Source organism: Osmerus mordax, chromosome 2, assembly GCF_038355195.1.
Source record: "Osmerus mordax isolate fOsmMor3 chromosome 2, fOsmMor3.pri, whole genome shotgun sequence".
NCBI lineage: Eukaryota > Metazoa > Chordata > Actinopteri > Osmeriformes > Osmeridae > Osmerus > Osmerus mordax.
The window spans coordinates 15,863,259-15,884,197 of record NC_090051.1 but is presented as its reverse complement, the minus strand read 5'-3'; the positions used below and the strand labels follow the sequence as shown (position 1 = coordinate 15,884,197).

General features: G+C 46.8%; 1 protein-coding gene across 1 annotated transcript in view; it reads left to right on the top strand.

Annotated features, from left to right (window-relative positions):
- Nucleotides 1-5,921: 5,921 nt before the first annotated feature.
- LOC136967187 (receptor tyrosine-protein kinase erbB-4-like) overlaps nt 5,922-20,939 on the top strand; it is a 162,822-nt gene continuing 147,804 nt past the window's right edge. Inside the window, 1 exon segment of the mRNA XM_067261102.1 lies at nt 5,922-6,170. Coding sequence (XP_067117203.1) covers nt 6,092-6,170 — 79 coding nt within the window. The 5' untranslated portion in view covers nt 5,922-6,091.

Below are 20,939 nucleotides of genomic sequence, written 5' to 3'. Positions count from 1 at the left end.
GTGTCATACATGTGCAGATTGAACCATATTTTCCAATGTGTTCCAATTGTTCAATGCTCCAAGCTCTTTTTCTCTGAGTTTGTAAAATGCTGTTTCTGTGGATGCATGGCATTGATTACTGTGAAGGCTACAGTAAACTGCTCCAGATCTTGTAATCCTATGAATAACCTCTCACTGGTTGTTGTGCAATCACCGTTCACTCCCATTCCAGTTTTTCCTGCTCAGTGATGGGGGATGTTTGGGCTGGTCTTTCACTCTGCATCTCTCACTTTACTAAACAACCTGACTGTATCTTAACACTTTCCTGGACCTAAATGCTTCCTGGAGTCTTGTCTCCTTTGCTACTGATACTTTAACGGACATTTCACTGGTGCCACTCGTACTGAGGCTTTTTGGGGAAGAAGACCAGGAAGAAGGTGTAATGGGATTAAGGACTTCTGAGATCCAACCTTGCTCACTTTCAATGCCCCTTGTACAAGGTTTACTTTACCACTGGAAATGGGGATTATAAATACACTATAGAGAGTTGCCAAGATGCATCTTTCTGGCTGGGATCAAGTTGGGACCTAAATGATGTGTGTGTGCCAAATTATGAGCTGTCAGAGTAGGAGTAGTGCTGGATTAGGAGTGGGAGGGGTGGGGTCCATAGTGGCTGTGTGGCAACACAAGTGTTGCTGCTGAAAGTATCTAGCTCTACGGGTGTCAGGGCTTGCCTGACCTACTGTGGATCATAGAGGAATGACACAGTGCTATGACAGCTAAACACTCATACAAAGGGACAATATAATTATGATTTTCTTTTATTTGTGATACAACACTGGAGATATATAGTATTAGGGAACCTTATTGACACAAAACATATTGTGCAACAAACCCACTAATGAGGGAGACCTGGAGTTACTGCAAAGTCCTTTGGGTAATGTTTATAGCTCAAAGAGCGGGGGTCGCAATCTTTGTGTGGGGAGGAAGTTGGACTGTGAGGGAACTTCCACTTTCCTTCCTCTGCTTAACCAAGTTATACAGCCCTGAGAGAGAGGAAAGAGAGAGAAAGACTAAAGAGAAAGAGTAAAAGGGAGAGAGACAGAGATGAGTGCAGCTGACAAAGGCAGACACTGTGAGGGAAAGTGAGAAAAAGAGTGGTTTTGTGGAGTAGTGCACACCTGCAGGTCGGCTTGTTAGTCTTGGGAAGCGAAAGAGAGAGAGAAAGAGAGAGAGAGAGAGAGAGAGAGAGAGAGAGACAGAGAGACAGAGAGAGAGAGAGAGAGAGAGAGAGAGAGAGAGAGAGAGAGAGAGAGAGAGAGAGAGAGAGAGAGAGAGAGAGAGAGAGAGAGAGACTTGTGGTGCTGGTGGTGCTGTACAGGGACTGTGGGGATGCATGGATCCAGACATTGGTGGTTTGTCACAAATGTGTGCACAGCTGTCAAGAGCTGAACTGAAAACTGGAAATGAATTCAAAAAAACCTATTTGTTTGAGAGATGTTTGAGAGACATGAAGATTGCAGACATTTTAAGCATTTTTAAGGATGAACGGTGTGAACTGAACTCAAATATAAACACTCATCCCACCTCCTCTCAAAGCTTACGGAGACACTTTTTTTGCGAAACAAATAGATAAGAAAGACAGAAAAAAAAAAATTTGTGTGTGTGTATGTGCATTTGACTGGCACAAATGTCAGCACTTTCATTGTGTGGTGGCTGAGTCCGGGGTCAGGGAAGCACAGGGCTCAAATGGGAACGGTAAACCACACCAACGGCCTCCAGACAGAGGCCCCCGAGAGCCTATACTCTGTATGGGAGCTCGACACATCTACTACACACAGTCAACACATTCAACGAGGACCCGAAGTGCATGCCGTGCAGGATAGAGATGCGTGTGAAGGGAGTCACTTCAAAGAAAGTCGCTACATAACTGTATCTGGGGAAAGATCTCCTGAAACTGACAGTTGACTTTTGTTTGGAGTAACACATTGTTCCTCTGTAGTGTGGTGGGGGCTGCTTCGCTACTGCTATGAGTGGCAGAATCAACTGTACAGTACATTGTTGGAACGTTCAAAATGCGTTTTAGGATAATCCTACAATCGAATGATAACCAGCTTAGGTTAACAGTATCCACTGTTCTGATATTGTCATCTTTGTATTGCCATTGTTGGAAGTAAATGATAGAGACGGAATAACTTTGTTCATAACCATGGAATCCTTCATCCCTGTTTGCAGCCTATCGCTATGTCCATAGACATATTCATTCTAGTTCACTGTAGACTGTCGTTGCTCCTGTATCGTCTATGGCAGAACAAAAATGGAGTGCCAAGCAGTGGTACAGTATCTAACATCAACCTGAGTTTCCTTCAGTAACCTGATGAGTCAAATGATTTCTCTATTGAGTCAGTGTGACCAGTGAGATTGAATAACCGAGTAGTTGTCTGCAGACCCCACGCTGACATTACGCTGATATGGTGACGTAATCTCAGTATTGCTCAAAAAAGATAACAGTTGCGTCGTCTTCCTTCTCCACTGCCACTGTCTTACTTTGCGAGGGTACATTCAAATCGTGTGGGTGTATACTGTACTGCATACCTATCATGCCTCTTTCACACATGCATCTCTTCAGTAAAAAGTGAATCTACTAATGGTGTCACGTCATCGTGTCTGCGTTGTTGCTGCTCTCTAGTGGTCTCTTGAACGGCATAAAACACGATTATTAATAAGCATAAACATATAGTCCTTAATCACACTGTTTGGGGATGTGATTTTATTTATTTTTTATCGTGGAGAGCAGCATCATTTGACTTATTTAATCTTTATCACGGCTTGTTTCTCTAAGAAGTTCCAGTCACAGACGCATAATCTGTTTTGTCCTCTAGATGGCAGCAGTGTAGAGGGAAAAACATGTCACAATCATGGTCCACATGCAATGCAACGAAGGAGAGAGAGAGAGAGAGAGAGAGAGAGAGAGAGAGAGAGAGAGAGAGAGAGAGAGAGAGAGAGAGAGAGAGAGAGAGAGAGAGAGAGAGAGAAAGAGAGAGAGCTAAGCCAGATCATTACTGTAACAACTTCAACATAACCCTCTATCTCATCCACGAGTCTCACTTCACACAGCTGGCCTTGTCTGTTCGTTTGACCAACCCATCATTTGCAACGTAAGATATCCAATTTACCACACCTTCACAGGGGCACATGCTAACAATTATTCACCCTGTTAGGCTGACCTTGGAGGGATGGCATAAGATAGGGCCAGGGCTAGCACACATACACACAGCAACATGAGGTGGACGTGGTTTGAATCTTTACTGTCATATTTGGATGAGGCATAGTTGAACATGAACATATACTAACGACTGACACGTTACATTCGTCAAATTGATCTTAAGTTTCATGCCTTTATTTAATGCTCCTGTTTATATCTCTCCAACTCCTTCCCTTGCCACCATGTCAATGACAAGTTGTCGACTCCGCATATACAGCCAGCCAGCTGCAATGTCTGAATGGCTGTGGGCTTTTGGGGGTCCTGAGCAATTCAGCCACAACCCAGCGGCTGCAGTCGGAAGGAAGTTGCTTCACTGACTGGACACAGAGCATTCGTCAGCAAATGTGACGGTGGGAAGGGATCTGATGGCAGCCAACATCTCCTCCTAATGGGAAACAATTACACACTCACTGAGTTCTTCAGTGACTTCTGATGAGAGTCATTCGCAGAGAGAGTGCCCACGTAATCATGTGTGTGTAACGCTGCAATGCTGCTTATTGCTCAGTGAGCCGGTGTCTCCACATTGACTCTGAGGGCAGCCGTAACCCCTGCAAGGCCATCAGGGGCGCTGGCTGGAGGAATCGAGGCTGTCTCTTACCTTTCACCGTCACTCACGACGTTCTTTCAGAATCCCTCAAAAAGAGCTGAAATGAAACAAGGTTGTGGAGGTCAGTTTGGGTGACTGAGGTCTGAAGCTCCATAGAGAGACATTTTACAGACTATAAAAGCCTTACCCATCCAACCCTTTTCTCGTCAGATGAAATTGAGCTGTTGGACAGTAACAGATGCTTCCAAAACCGTCCTGCCTCAATGCATTTGCATTAAACAGGAATCCTTCTCCGAATCCAACAGACATTTGTGTTATTCGCCTGGGAAGTTGTGTTGAAAGGGTTTTCCAGTGATAGGTATAGGCATCATTCACTAGGAACTGCTACGGTCACTCACCATCCACTCACTTTCATATTATTTACTTTTCTCTCCATGTCTGCATAATTGTAAACAGCATATGGTCTGCACCTCTCTGTTTCACCAACTGTTTCTGGAGGACGGGATCCCTCACTGAATTCCCACTATCAGGGTTTCTTACATTTTTGTAAGTCTTTCTGGGTGTTTTTCCTTGAAGGTTTGAGGTTGATATGCGCATCTGTGAAGCTCTCTGTGACATTGCTGGTAAAAAGGGTTATACATCCTTAAATGGAACAACGTGGAGAAAATGACTAATGTAGTAATACATTTGGTAATTAAATGCAAATATTGGCCAAACAAATCTGTGTTGACATGAAGATATAATGTGTTACTCCATGTAACTGCTCGTGATGCCTGTTTTTGTTGCATCCACTATCCACTATGTTCTGGAATTTCACTAGTTTCTTTCTCTGTGTGCACGTGCATGAGTGTGTACACACACGTGCAGGTGTGTGTTTGTGTTAAAGAAAGCAAACCTCCAGTGATGGGGGAGATGGCTAGCGGTGAGGCAACAGTAAGGCTAACTGTGAAGTATGATGAAGTTGCTTCATAACTGCCAGAATCATTATGAGGAAGAATGGCTGTGGAAGTTTAGCTTTATTGGCGTGCGTCATGCAGCAAAGTCTCTTCCATTAAACAAACTAGGGAGTTATGTATTAGATTAGCTCCACACTAGGCACTTGGGGAGCCTCACCAAACATATGAAATCTCATCGTATTCCATTTCATAATCTCTGGAATAAATTCTGTAATTGACAGCATTAAGAAGATAACGGCATCATGAAATAGATATTTTTAAGTATGAAGCTGCTAAATTGCATTTTAGTATTACATATTATAAATGGCACCCACTGAGATGGGCTTTTTCATCCGAAAATAAAACCCTCAATAAACGTCAAATCTTATTTTAATATTTCTTAATCATTTGGTGTTGTCATAGATATTAAAAGCTTGTCACATTGAACTTTTTTTAATAAAGTGTATCAATGATAAGGTACCAATGTCATTTAGAGAGTCAGTAAAGTAGTGGGTGGAAGCTTGAGTCACCTCCATCCCCCCTGCTGCTGCTGCGTGCAGCTGCTGCGTGGTTGACCCTTAATGTGAGAAAGCAAGTCCCCCATGTGGTGAGAGGTCAGTATTACAGGCGCTGGGAGGAAGCGCCAAACAGCTCAGTGCATAATTCATTCTGCAACCGAGCAGAAAAAAAACAGACCCTCTGACTCTTGTGAAAAATTGCTAACTTTCCACTTTCAAAGTCTTACAGTGGGCTCAACGATGATTGGAAAATGAGGTAAAAGATATAAATTGCATGGTAAAACCATGTTTCTTATAAGTGAGTGCATTCCTTCTGATGTTAGGGCACGTCCTACCCTAGGTATATACTCTGCACATGTTTTCGAGGTCATTGTAATCTTTAACTTTAACTGTATAAATAGCGAATACAACCTTTTATCTGTGGGCTACTGTGTGACAGGTGTAACACATTTGAATTACTTTGTATAAAAGGAGGGTTTATGATAATCAGCAGGACAGTTGACCAATCATGTAAACTGTAGGAGGAGAACAACTTACAGGGGGGTGTGTCTCCGGTACGTGAGCCTCCGCTGCATACCGTAGTCAACTCCGAGAGTAATGGCATGAACATTGCCTTATTATTTTGACAACCCGTTTACAGAACACAGTGGAGAGTACTACGCATCTGTTTGTGTAAACATATTTGATTATAATTTGGAGGTCAATAACTGGACGAAGACGGCTGGACTACTTACAACATATGAGAATCAAAAGTCTTGAAGTAGACTGCTTTATGTTTTATCTTTTCCAAGCAGATAGGGATTTGCTTCTGGACATGTGAATCAAAGGAGTTACAGACATCCTCAAAATGAAGCAAGCATCTGCCCTGTGTTGCTTCGGCTTTCTCCTGACTTCGGCGTTGTTTCGGGGGAGCTCTTCACAGTCAGGTGAGTGGCGGTTGACGGTGTGCTTGGTGCGCAAGGTGTTTGTACAGTTGTCACAACTGTGCGCACCCACTGTAACAAAGTGTCGCTCTTTGCTGAAATCGACGTTCAGGATTCATTTATTTGTGTTAGTTTGACCAGTTAGACCTTCTATTTTGACCTACACGGTTATTTTGAAGGATTTTGTTTTCTTTATTTCGGCAATTCATGATCTTCAATGGAGGAATGCTGCGCAGCGAATAAGTAGCCTTTACGCGCCACTGAAAGATGCAGATTGGTAGGCTATCTGTTGTCCAATAACCATTATCTCTGAAAATAAAGGTTCATTTAGATATCAACCACAATGTTTTATTATGAAAGTACATTCGTTTATTTTCAAATGAATTTTCTGTTGTAAAAAAGGAATATCCGACGAGAACGTGCTATTGCTCACAGAGAGAGGCTTTGTTGAATTTTGAGAGAATACAGAGCATTGAATCTTCGTCACTCGTGTCCCTTGAACACAGTAAACACCAGTCAGGGCAGTCAACCTCGTTAATTCATACTTTATTAGGCTATTCTCACTCAGTTCCTTCGGGGTGCGGGTTGGCATAAAATCAGTCGAGCTTTATGCTTGTTTGTTTGGCTTCAGTCATATTCCGGCAGTTTGGAAACGTTTTGTTGACTTTGGCTCTCTCAGGCACCTTTGACACTTTAACTGAAAGGCCAAAGTAAAAAATTATCAAATAAACTCAAGATGATCAAAGATTTTCTGAATGGCAGGCTTAATGACCATCGTCATTACCAATCACTGATCAATAACTAGCATACTAGCCTACTACCATTAGTGTAACCAAAATATTATTTTGTCATTATTGTAGATTCATAGTTTGATTACTGTAAGCCGACAATTAAGTCAGATCAAGCAGATGAACTGTTACAGATCAGTGACACGTTGTTGAGAATACATAGTGTGCTGGATTGAAACGCACGATTACTGGAAGAGGGAGAGGGAGAGAGAGAGAGAGAGAGAGAGAGAGAGAGAGAGAGAGAGAGAGAGAGAGAGAGAGAGAGAGAGAGAGAGAGAGAGAGAGAGAGAGAGAGAGAGAGAGAGAGAGAGAGAGAGGGGAGGGTTGCCCCAAAAAGTTGACATGTGTCGTAGTGGGATTGACATCAGCATCAAAAGTACCGAACAGCGTATAAAAGAAACCCTGAACAAACAGATATGGTAGCATAGGTATGACACATACGCTTGTACAAAGTATTTGTATGAACAGGCAACTGAATTTATGTCAGATTATGTTATTTCGCGAACCTCCTTGCGCCAGCGCCTTGTCAACTACAAACTGTAGTCTATTAGCCTTTTGGTTGTTCAATAAAGCGCGTGAAAATGCATGACTTTTTTTGTGTGTATTCGAAGGCAACACATATTTCTCTCTTAAAAAGGTACAGGAAAAGTGTAGCTTTATATATAATTGTTACTCTCCCAGCAATTGGAGTTACGCACGCATTTCTAAATTGGGTTATCTGCATGAATAAGGAGCAATCAACAATAATTAGGTTTACTCTGAGTAAACTGATTATTCTTTGTATAATAGCCTATAATACTTGAGTTCAAGAAACCAACTGTATTTTAAAATGCTTGATTTAATACAATGGTAATATCTTTCACCAGTTGTGACACAGGCAATAGAAGCGGGTGGAAGAACAGATAATTCAAATATCAATGTGTTCATCGGTTTAGCATGGATTTTACTCAGCGAGAAGACGGAAACCGCGGATGAGAAATGTCGTCACCCAGAGATAAGACACATTCTCTGGGGAATTAAAACTGAGCATGTCAACACTTGAACGTAACCTATCAGTATAATCCTGCACGACAACACGTTCTGTTTATGCCGTGGTAGAAGTTGCATGTTGTGAGTGCGCGTGCGCTTATCGTTTACGCAGGGGATTTGTGTAATTCTTTATGCATGTGTATGTGTGTGTGTGTTTAATTTAAAAATCCTCTGGTTGGGATGTCAGGTATAAGGTTTTGTAAAGCGAGAAGCTTACCTCAACAGTTCATATTTGCCATTGCCTGCCTTCGGCTGTCCCACAGCGCACCTTTGACACAAGCCACCAGACCTTTCAAAGATCACTAACCCTCGCGCTTTGCAGTCTTTTTTTTTCTTCTAGTTATTATTAATGAATCTCGCAATTACTGAATGTCTGCATTTGCTCCAATTTACTACCACCTATTTCCACTCAGTCAACATGTTGATTTTGTCAGTAAGGGTGGGCTGATTATTTTAAAGTTTATTCCTGTAAGCAAAGTTGACAACATCACAATTGTTCTTTGTTTTGCTGGAGAAAATATTGTTTTCAATTCACATTCATGTGAAAATATTTTGCGTATTCAAATTTTTATATCAATGCTACAAATAATTCTATCACTTTCATTGTACAATATACTTTACAACAACACAGTCCCGCAGCACAAAGGCCTGTTATTCATATATCCTCTGTTTCCTGAAAGCCGACTTGACCTCTTCATCTCTGGCACTCTGCTTGAAGAATAGCATGCTTTGATTCCCGGGGCGATGTCCTCCATTGGCAGGCAAAGGCCAGCGAAGGCTGGAGAGCCATTGGGTCCTTTTTGTTCCTTCCGGAAGGGCCTCACTCCACCGCTGAGACTTCGGTTGGAACCTGCTACCTCTGATCTCACACCATTGCATATGCATGCATTGACACACACACCCACACACGCACACACACACACACCCACACACACACACGCACACACACACACACACACACACACACACACACACACACACACACACACACACACACATGCACACTCACACACACACACACACACACACACACACACACACGCACACACACACACATGCACACTCACACACATGCGCACATACACACTATAATTAACTGCAGGGCAGGGGTAGTGTTAGCATATGTATGTGTCCCTACCAATGTCATACATACTGTATGTAGGCTGATAAGGATGTTTGTCCCCACCAGTGTTTATAGCAGACCCACCCCCTCGCATGCACAGCTGGGTTTCATCTGCAGAACATCCATCTAGCCGTAGTGTCCAGCAGGTTTGATCAGCCTTCGTTCATTTGACCTTTAGATCTCCATTCTCTCATGTCACATGACCCGCTATAGGCACAGAGGCAGGCACATATGCAGTGGGGGCGGCAATGCTATCCATCAATATGTCCACTCTGAGAATGTCTTAATTGAATTCAAATTTAATATGTGGTTTAGTACAGTGTGTGGTCCCCCTTATTTAGATACAATTAATCACATGGTAAATAGAATGCCAGCAATGTATATACAAAGTATACTGCATCTACTTCATGGAATATAGCCTACTGGGAGCTAGACAATACCTACAGAGGCAGAGAGGTGGTTTTCTTTGTGTGTTCTTCTTTCTGTCTATCATGTGTTATCATCCATCATGGTCCATAATCAGCATCTGAGTCAGAGAATGGATTCTTCTTACCGTGTCTTGCCTCATTGTCGTTCCTTGTCCCTGACTATGAGTTGTAATTAAAAACCTGCAGTTTGTCTTAGATCTGGGCTTTTCGAAGAGGCTGTGTGTGTGTGTGTGTGTGTCTATGTTTTTAATTGTATCTCAAGAGAAGAACTTTATATTTGTGTTGTGAGGGAAGTCAAATGAACCTGTTTCACAGGACGGAATGTCTGGGGAGGAAAAAAAAAATTGTGGGAAAAAGAAGAATGGAAATGACATCAGCCAATGTTTGCCTTGATGGATAGAGCATTGGGTTTAAGCGGTGAGATCAATTATCCTTGTTTTAATTAGGATGTCTAATGCACTAAGAGGAAGGCCCACCCACAGAGAGCACCCAGCTACTGAAACACCCTGTGGCTTCCTCCATGTCCTCTTCGTGTATTCCATCATGGAGAAGGCAGGTTTACACAGACAGGGAGAGCCACAGCTAAGTGGTGTCACATCATGTACAGTACAGGCCTCTGTCTGCCAGCCTGTCTGCCGCACACAACCCAGCCTCTGTCCTTTTCTCCGGCACGCCTCCCAGCTCAGTTCAGCGCTGCACGAAACCTCATCGTCTTCCCCTCGTACGAACACCATGTCGTACACGCCGTGTCTGCGACCCGCACCTCGGAGGCTTACTCGAACACGCACGAACAATACAGATGTCTACGTCCGCATGCGTCTGTCGAGTGCCACTTCCTCCTCTGCCGTTCTCACAATGGGAGCCGCTCCCGGTCCTCATTCAGACAGACCCGGAGACTGTCAAGCCGCTGTTCGGCTCCGCAGAGGGTCTTTTGACAAGTGTTTTGAGGGTTCAAAACGACACGGAGTTTGGCGGGGTGGGAGAGGAGAGGCGGAGCAGGATGGAGGGGTGGATGGGGTGCCTCGATGGTGATTGACAGCATGGCTCGGGTGTTCCAGAGTCTTTCTTCCTCCTCAGACGGCTGCACTTGTCTTCTTCCCCCGCTTTCATCCCCTCCGCTTTTGTGAGCTCCACAAAAGCAGGGGAGAATTAGAATGACAATGGAAATATGGGTAATCTTCCCTAAGACTCGCTCATTACCACCACTGTTAAGAATTAAAGTAAGATAATTGCGCCTTTTATAATTTCTGGCCTGTGTCTTGTTATTCTCTCTGAAGTAGCTGACAATTCGGTGATTTGTTTTATTCCAGTTTCCCCCCCCTCCTACAGTGAATGGGATGAACAAATAAAAGAGTAATAATAGGTTGGCAAACTTGTCTGAGAACGCTCAGCTCCACCTTCTAAAGGTCTATTCATGTAAGGCTGTGCTGAAGGGCTAATTTCTGTGTTTTTTTTCCCCTTTTTCTTTCCGCTTTTAGTAATCCTCTTTAAAATATTCAGAGCTAATCTGCATTTACAATGTCATTACAGCATGGCTGTGAGTGATATTGACTGCTGCAGGACAGCTGGAACGCATGCTCAAAGCTTAATCTTGATTCACCGATTTGTGTGCGCATGAATACATAAAAAAAAAAACATGCCTTGGTGATTTCTTCTGCGGCCAGTTCAGATAAAGCATCTTCTAATGCGCCAAGTCAAACAAAGGGAAGGTTTGACTCGGGGTGTCCTCCCTCGGTGCCAATGGACCAGTGTGTTTGTCGCTATTTCTGCAGGTAGATTATTCATTCTGCTTCAGGGGGGTTGGGGCGTAACGTCCTTTTAAATGAGCCACTTGTGTTTGTGACCTGTAATAAATGAGTTTGCAGTCAGTCACGGCAGCTGTAAGGAGGCATCTGGGAGTGAGGGAGTAGAGAGAGAGAAAGAGAGAGAGAGAGCAAGAGAGAGGGAGAGGGACAGGCAGAGGAAAGACAGAGAGAGAATACTGTGAATGTGTGCATTGCATTGCAACTAGCTCCTTTGTCACGCAGCCGTGTCTCATGGCCTGTGCGGCGCTTGCTGTGCTCCCTGTGTCACGGTGCCAAGGCTGTGCAGCTCTGCATCCTATACGATGCCTGTGGCCCCGGCCAGCCTGTGTAAGCAGTCACCTTGCAGCAGAGCAGAAATAGCGCAGCCTCTTTCCCTGGGTGTGAAGGTACATAAAGCACAGAATGAGAGGGGGAAAGGCAATTGACCTTGGCTGGCTGGCTGGCTGGCTGGGGGCTGGTGGTGATGCTGGTGCAGAGACGGAGAGAGGCTTTGTTCAGGGAAAACACTGCCTGATAAGCAGCGGTATGACACATTGGAGAACAGGTTGATGTCTTAGTGTCTCACCAGGGTTGAGGGCTAAACAGTACAGTGGTAATATGGTGGTTATTAGGTGGTTGAGTGTACCGAACAGTATGTGACATGTGCAATATCCTCCCTGTTATCCGGCAATTGCATGATTGTTTGGTAATTACTTTCAAAGAATGCTTGAACCCTTGATACTGGAAACCATTTTAATTGCATTCCTGATGGGTGGTTAAACTGATATCAGATCCATTGTTCCATTGAAAAAGACAGAGGGAGGGAAAGAGAAAGAGGGTAGATAGGTAGAGAGTGGAGAGGGGGTGACAGAGAGGCTCCACAGGCCCAATGTCAACTCTGGTGCATCTCCTGCTGTTTACCCCCGATAAGGATGCTTCATCTATGTCCGTTACAGGTGCTCTCCATGGCCATGGACACCCACCCCCCCACCCCCACCCCCCCACACACACACACACACACACACATACACACACTCACTTTGGTACACATGTAAACAGTTGGGAATACCATGCTGAGTTTCAAGCTGTTCATGCGTGCCCCTCCTTTGTGCTGAAGCTCCGCTCCTGCAACGAGGCATTATCCCCCCGTTGGCAAGGTGAAGGGGATGCTGTAAAGTGTTTGTACTGCCGAAAGTGAACGAGAGGAGGAAGCATAGGGGGGTGGGAAGCTGCTAATTTTAGCTGCCGACACTCAGAGGCAGGCACTCGGGCAGGGAGGAACACATGGGAGGCGATGGGGGTGTTTAGGTGAGGGCATGAGAGAGCGAGAGAGACATGGGTGAAGTTCCCAGGAGCCTTGGTTAAAATGGCCACCATCACAGGAGCTGGACAGCCAATTAATCAGCCTGGACCCTGGGGGGTGGGAGGATGATGGGAGGGTGGTGCTGGTGAGGGTTGGGATCGTGACAGGGACACTTCATCCTGGCTAGCCACAGGACAGGACGCCCATCTACTGACAACCTTGCCTGCTGCTCCTCTCTTCGAGACTCCACTCCTCCTCTCCTCGTCTCCTCCTCTCCCCTTCTACTCTTTACTCCCCTCCCTTCTCCTCTCCTCTCCACTTCACTCCTCCTCTCCTCCTTTCCCCCTCTCCCCTTCTACTCTTTACTCCTCTCCCCTCTACTCCCCTTCCCTCTCCTCTCCGCTACTCTCCTCTCCTTTTTACCTCTGTTTTCCAGTGAGTAGAACTGATGTTATATATAGGAAACCTCTGTGCAGCCAGCTTCAGACACCCTCCCTCCCTCCCTCCCTCCCTCCCTCCCTCCCTCCCTCCCTCCCTCCCTCCCTCCCTCCCTCCCTCCCTCCCTCCCTCCCTCCCTCCCTCCCTCCCTCCCTCCCTCCCTCCCTCCCTCCCTCCCTCCCTCCCTCCCTCCCTCCCTCCCTCCCTCCCTCCCTCCCTCCCTCCCTCCCACCCCAACCCCCCTCTTGGATGATTGATGGATTGGGGTCCGACATGCCTGGGTTCACCTAAGGGCAGAGCAAGGACATGGCTGAAATTTCCTAGATGGTGCCAGGGTGTGAATGCAAGAGATGGAGGGGTGGCAGGGCAGGGCAGGAAAATAATGTTTAACAGCATACACTATGATGCTCCTGCATGGCATGCAATACCCTAGACCGGCTTGAGCAAGCATTTTCTCCAACCAGAGCACTTTTATAATTACAGCGAGTCTTCCACATAACCGCTTACATGAATTTATGTTGTAGCTACTCTACACATCAATATGCACACAGCACTTTTATTGACAGTTGGATTTCTCCTCAACGGTATCTATTCCTTATTCGTAGACAGAGAATATCAGACAGACCCATGACCGTTCTGTATTTACAGCCCTCCTGGTAAATGAACACCAGTTGTCTGGGAGCCAGAACAGGAAGACAAGGGGGGCAGTGTTTCCCTGATATCAGGCTTTTGTTCTGGAAGTGCCCGCACGCAGGAGCCCCCCACCCTCACATGATGGAGGAAGTTGGTGTGAGGGGTCCGCTTGGCGCCTGGTGAGCAAGGTTCTCAACCATCCGTCCCACCGCTTGAATCTGTCTCACAACACAACAGGGCAGAGCTTCTCTCATAACCGCTACCTACTCATCAGACTGGCTAGCTAGTAAATGTGTCTATCTTTAGCAGGTGTGTGTGTGTGTGTGTGTATGTGTGTGCATTTGTGTGTGGGTGTGGAACAAACCTGTCTCAGTTGCAGAGTCAAAACGTCTGAGGGTAAACAAAACACGCGAAACACACAAACACAGACGGAAAACACACACACACACAGTCTCCAGCATTGTCTCTCAGCTCCTTCGTCTCAGCTCAGCTCATTTTGGGCTTTGCCTCTGTCTCAGCCCGTGTGAAGTCAATAGGATGAATAAAACATCCGCAGATCAGACTTTCTTCCCTGGGAAATGTCAAACTGTCAGTACTGTTTATTGGGAAAACACACTCTGGTCACAAGGGTTAGCTGACGCTTGGCATGCAATGGCTGAACGCCTGGTTGTTTAGATAAAAAAACTATAGATTGTAGCAGACCAATGGTATAGGCTTGGCCCCTAAATAACTAGCCCCTCCCAGTCCCTGCATCTCCTCTGTATATTGTGTACTGTTTACATTGAAAAAAAAATGTATGCACTGTTCCATATTGGCCTTTCATGTTTTGGGCTGACATTAGCAAATACTCCCCTTTGCAACCCCCACCCCCTCTCCCTCCACCACCCAAAACACAAATCACCTTACCCTTGCGCCCCTTGTTGGAGGAGGCGCCCCGGCTAATTATCTTTCAATTAGGAGTAAGGCCTTGTTTTAATTAGGGGAGCACAAGGAGGACTGAGCCGGACTCTAAGTGAGTTCTGTGCAGCTGCCAGGTTCCATCATCTTAATGGGGGTTCACAGAGCAGGCCCTGGGGGGCTGCCAGGAGCAGACAGCCTCCTCGTCTCGGCCTCTGTCCACCTCTCCACCTCCAGTCTCCCCTTCCAGAACGACACACGCCCCGGCTCGATAGATTGAAAATTGAGAATTGAGCATGTCCATCTCTGTTGTGGAAGAAGAAACAAGTGTGTATGTGCTTGACATCCCAATGGGTTCCAGGTACATTCTTTAAGACATGGACTGCATGTGTTGGAGATGGAGATGGAAGTGTTAGCAATGCACTCTGTCACTGCTTTGAGCATTCATGCCTGGTGGAAGTGAAGGTTTGAGGTAAATATATGGGCAGGGTTGATAGAAGTACACTTCCTTCCCAGGACTTTGAAAAGTGAGGGCCTATGCTCTCTAATCTCCCACCTCCCACACCTTCACCAAGTCCATATTGCAACTTCTATAAACTGGAACAAATATGTCTGCTTTCCTTCAAGCTTGGCTCCAAGCTCAGCAGAATCCCCTGGTTCAGCATAAAGTCCTCCTTTGTAATATTGATTGCCCTGATGGTTGTTTGTAGCCATCTGTCATGAGGTGCACAGTCCGCCCCAAAACTGTTTATGATGAAACCGGAGGGTTTAGGAGCCAATCAGAGGCTTCCGCACTAGTGCCCACTTTCTGCAGAAGCAAGCACACTCTGGCCTCTAACACACACGATGGGTGTGTATGTGTGTCTCAGTCTATGTGTGCATGCGTGTGGGCGTGTGTGGGTGCATATGTCTGCGTGTGCCCTGTGCATTGGATGTTCATGTCACAGTGGCCGCGATGATATGTGCTTTTACGTTAGCACATGATTGCGTTTACCAGGGCGCCATAAGAATGCTGAGTACTGTAGTATCAGCTGTGCTAATAGCCCCAGACATGACCTCTCGTGAACCGTTACCTCTCCACCCCAGCCCTGTGGGGCTCAGGTGTGTTCTGACTCACAGCACACACGTACACGCATCGTACACACACACACACACGTGCACACACACACATCTGTGGCTGCTAGGCTGCCTGCCTGGCTCCAGGGTTAACTGAGAGGGAAGGCGATAGGATGAACCCTCATTTCCCTATCCAGTCCTGCCATCTGCCCCTGCATTTCCCTAATTGACTTAATTAGAACAACAAACCTGACAAAGTGCTCGTTAGACCCAGACTCCAGCTTGCCGTCAGTGAGAAGCTGCATTATCCTGCACAGAAAGGGGAGGGGGGATGCAGAACCCACTTCCACCCCGGGCTGGATGTGACCCCACATGAGCATCCCAAAATTCCCTACCTCGAACCCCCGCCCCCCCCCCCCCCCCCCCCCCACCCCCACCCCCATCCTCCTCCCCCATCACTGGTGATCCAGACTCGCAGCACCACCGCTCAGATCATAGCCTAGCTACACAGTTTGTCTGGTACATGTTGCTGTCATCGCGTTTAGCTTATATATTACAACACAGGCCAGACTCTTTGTTCCTGTCGAGAACAATATGGAGGTGGCTGCATTGTCTCTGATGCGCTTCTCTCTGAACATCAGAGAGTTCATGAACATCATGTTCACATGAGATCTGTCTCATGCCAGTGATGGCAAGAAAGAGAGACAGACAGACATAAAGAGAGAGAGAGAGATGGACAGACAAACAGTCAGACAGAGAAAAAGACAGTCACAGAGACAGAGAGAGGTGTGCGTTCTGTCGTGACCAGGAGAGGTTATCGGCAGGGATGCCATGCACTTCTCTGTTGGCTCATCGAGTCCTGCCTTGTTACTGTACACTGACTATCGTAGCAGCTACTGCAAGCGAGATTTGTCCTATGAGTGACAGTGTGTGCATTTTTGAGCGAGGGAGTGTGTGTAAATATACAAAGGACGCAGAGGACACAGAGACTCAACAAAAGTTAGACAATCTCCATATAATGAACCTGCCTTCAAACCTTTCCGATTCCAACTCCTAAAAAGGCTTGGTTCATCGTGACATGAATGTGTTTGCAACTCACTTAACCTTTTGAATCTGGCTTCATAGACCTTCTAGAATATAACATTTGTGCCAGAAGCAGCAAATATCCAAGTGTCCGTGGGGCTGAGAGACAAACAGAAAAACAAAAATACAAATAAAGAGGCACTTTAAAAGTAGAACTGAGCTGGAGAGAGAATGTTTGTTTTGCCGAGGATGTGAGCGGCCTTCCTTCACTGACAGGCAGCCTGTCTGCCTCCTGACTGACAGGAATGTGGAGGGGTAAGGCTCGAGCAAGCCAGCGCTAATGGCTGAGATGCTAATGAGCATTGTGAGCCCAGATGAATAAGCAAGAGACCTGTTGTTTGTGTGTCGGAGAGGGTCAGGTAAGAGAGGCGGATCGACGCAGACGCGACGAGACTGACCGCAGCCCACGGTGGGCAGTTGCAAATTGGCAGCGGCGTTTCTTCGGCACCCGTGGCCCCTCTCCTCCTTCCCCTCCCTCCCTTTCTTCAGTTTCTTCCCTCCCCTCTTTCCCTTCCTTCCCCTCTTCAGTTTCTCCATCTACTCTCTGCTCGCTGTCCCCCCACCCACCCCCACCCGCCCGCACACACCCTCTCCCCGCACCCAGCCCCGGAGAAATGTCACCGGGGCTTGCATCGTCCGTCAAACTGGCATCTCTGACGGAGTGAGCGGCTAAAAGGCCATGCTCCGATTGGCATGGGATCTCCTGGCTGTGCTGTGTCAGTCGGCTGCCTTTTCACTGCCCTGTACACGCACACACACATACACACCAACTCACACAATTCACTCTTACACACACATGGCTATTATACTCCACTCTTGTCGAAGAGAAAAAAGAATCGCCGCTCAAACACTGCTCTTTTCACTTTTTTCTTTTTCCGTTCCCTCTCTTCCGAGGCCAGATTAAGCGAGTTTTCCGTTGCAAATTAAGTCCATCCCATCTTTTTTAGTGAAGGCACAGCAAAACCCACATACACTTCTAGAGTGTACGTGGTTTAGAGTTTAGCGCAGTCTATCTTTTGAGGCCTAATTGATTTCATCCAATCGGAAGAAGGAAATAGTCCACAAAGTATTGCGAAATCGATGTGTTGACAGAGAATTAGAGCTGAGACTCTCATTTTGCTTGTCAGACAACACTATTAATTGCTCCTGTTCCTATGGCAGAGGCCTAAAGCTAATCACTATTCAGTTTGATGGGAATGAGAAGTGAATGGAGCTGTGTAGTCAGGGCTAGGGGGTGGCCCAGGGAGCCTCTCTGCAGCTCCTTATTTCAGTCATTAGTATTGATTACACACACTCATACAAGGCCTTAAAGAGAGTTCCCCTCCCATTTCCACATTTTGGTCTTTGGAAACCCAGGCTTCTTTCAATATTTGGTTTGGCCCTCAGTGTGTGACTCCTAAATTCATCTGCTGTTTGTGTGATTTTGTCCTGAACTGGAGAGAAATGGCTCATTCTGAACAGCGTACGTCATGCTGTAGCCACAGATGAGTCCAAAGATTAGTCCTTCATCTCTTTCACCTTCCGTGTGCGGAGGATGACATAGTGGATCAACTCCCTGCATCCTCAGAGGGGCATCGTGCACGTTTTATTAGCATCTCGACGGCCATGCAGGGTGCTGCCGGAAGACTTGAGCAGTCTGTTTTTAGGACAAGCGGAGAGTGATACAGTGACACGGGCATTGATTGTGTGTAGAGCCGTTTCCCCTCATGCATATGGATCAGGCCGACGCGACTGTTTGGCCAAACACATCGGCTAAAATTGGCACAGGCCAATGAGGCACAGGCGTTCTCTTTGAGAGAGAGCGAGAGAGAAAGAGAGAGAGACATGGAGAGGGAGAGAGAGAGAGAGAGAGGGAGAGGGAGAGGGAGAGGGAGAGAGAGAGAGAGAGAGAGAGAGAGAGAGAGAGAGAGAGAGAGAGAGAGAGAGAGAGTGAGAGAGAGTGAGAGAGAGAGAGAGAGAGAGAGAGAGAGAGAGAGAGAGAGAGAGAGGGAGAGAGAGAGAGTGAGAGAGAGTGAGAGAGAGAGAGAGAGAGAGAGAGAGAGAGAGAGAGAGAGAGAGAGAGAGGGAGAGAGAGACGGAGAGAGAAATGCAATTTAGAGAAAAACAAATTGGGGATGCCAGCAGGCCCCTTCTTCTGTGTGTGTCTTGGGGACTGTCAGCCCAGAAGGCGGTTGAAGATGTGAGCGACTAGGCCACGCTAATAATAGGACCATCTTGGTGTGTGCAAGTGTGTATGCTTGCGTGGGCGTATGTGTGAGAATGTGCCGTGAATAATACATCTGAGTCTTTTTGTGAATGTGTACAGTGTGGTGTAATCTATCAACCAGTGCTTATGCGTATGACCACTGTGTGTTTGTACATAATCAATTTAACATGTTTGTCTCTGATGATTCGTATGCAGAACGGAGCCACTGAGCGAAACAAGGGCATATGGTATATCTTCTTGATCCTGTTGATGAATGTTGGTCCATGTTTCTGCTAAACTTGTTAGTCGGCACACAATGTGCGTGGGCGGACGCATGCGTGTGTGTATGTGCACGCACGGAGATTTCACAACATCTGTGACCGTTCATGCGTTACTATTGTTCGCTCCACGTCTGTCTAAACAATGTTTACGTGAACAGGGAAGCTGTGTGTCTGTTATTGTGGGCTCATCTGCGTCGAACCTTTACTGTATGTGAACCAGCTAGCCTGCCGGGGATAAGCAACTGTATGTTTGCGTCTTCCAATGAAACTCTGGCAGGGGGGCAGTTCGGGTGCAGCAGAAGGGCGAGGAGGAGGGGGGGCGGGGATACGGTGCCCCCTGCTTCTCTTACACTCCGGGGCAAAGCAAAACGTTCGACTTTGAATGCTGGCTTCTGCTAATTAGCGGAATTAGCCTGAGATCAAAGAGGACAATTAAAGAGTGGTGTTTGGGGTAGGGAGGGGCTCATTTGAATCACAACACACGGCGTTGAGGAGCGAACAACGGGAAGCCGCTCATTACAGACATCCTCGACGATACACAGCGGCCACATAAGGCACGCAGCACCGACGCACACACAAACAAGCACACCGTGGCACATAAACGCAAGCGCGAGCCCAAACCTCCAGGTCACCCACAAGCACACTGCTCACAATGTTTGTTCTCAACCAAGTAAAACATTTCGATAATAAAAAAAATTAAAAAAAACATTCCCTGCTTTTTCCCCCTCCAATTTTAGTTAATTAAGAGGGGAATTAACTTCTCTCCTGTGTTGTGTAGACTGGAAGCCTATTAGGACTCGAGCATTGTTCATCCAGGGATGACTCACCTTCAAAAGCCTCTCTTACTTTCCTCCGAGGCTGCACCATTAGATGAGGGTAAAGATCAGACCGTAGAAAAACAGAAAAATAAAATCTCTATTATTGTTACCTGTGTCTTGTTAGTCAGATCTAACAGACTGGAGAACAGGCTCAACAACATAGGGGTACGTGCCCGCTAATGATGCCCTCTGAATAGAAGATCAGAAGGGCTGGAGACGTCTCATTTGAGCCACAGGGCTCACCTGCCCTCGCTTCAGCGGGGCCCTCTCCGGTTTACATGAGGACGTGGAAACATGCAAACGTAAACAGATGGCGCCGACGCCCCTCCGAGCAGCGTAACCATGACGATGATAGCGCCGCGGATGACGACGAAGCCGACGATGTCGATGCCGCCGCCGACACGACGGCGACCGCGGCGATGATAAGGGTGGAGCGAGGGGTGGGTGTCGCCAACGAGAGACGTGAACACGTCGGGCTTTCCCGTCAGTCTGGTTCGCCCGGCACCCCGTGCTCGTGCGAACGGCCGGGCGCCGATGAAGGGATTTATTTGCCATGAAAGTTTGCACAGACAAGGAATTTGCTTTGGCAGGAAGGTGCATACAATAAACATATAGGGACCTAAAATTTCAATATGTGGGAGAAGCGGCGCCAAGAGAAGCAGCGCTCGGCGCTTGGCGTGCATTCCCCGTCCCGTCGGAGCGGACTGCTCTGCACAGGTAGGGAAGGCTCCCGGCCTTCCTTCCTGTCTCAGCACCCCCACCACCACCCCCCACACACACCTCACCATCACACCTCAGGCAAGGACGGAGGAGGTATCTGTGACTGACAGTACTGATAATCTCTCTAATGGGCTAAGTGTTAGGTGGTGGCAGTGGGGGAGATGAGGGAGGCAACCAGCTGTCACATCCTACCATCCACCGTTATT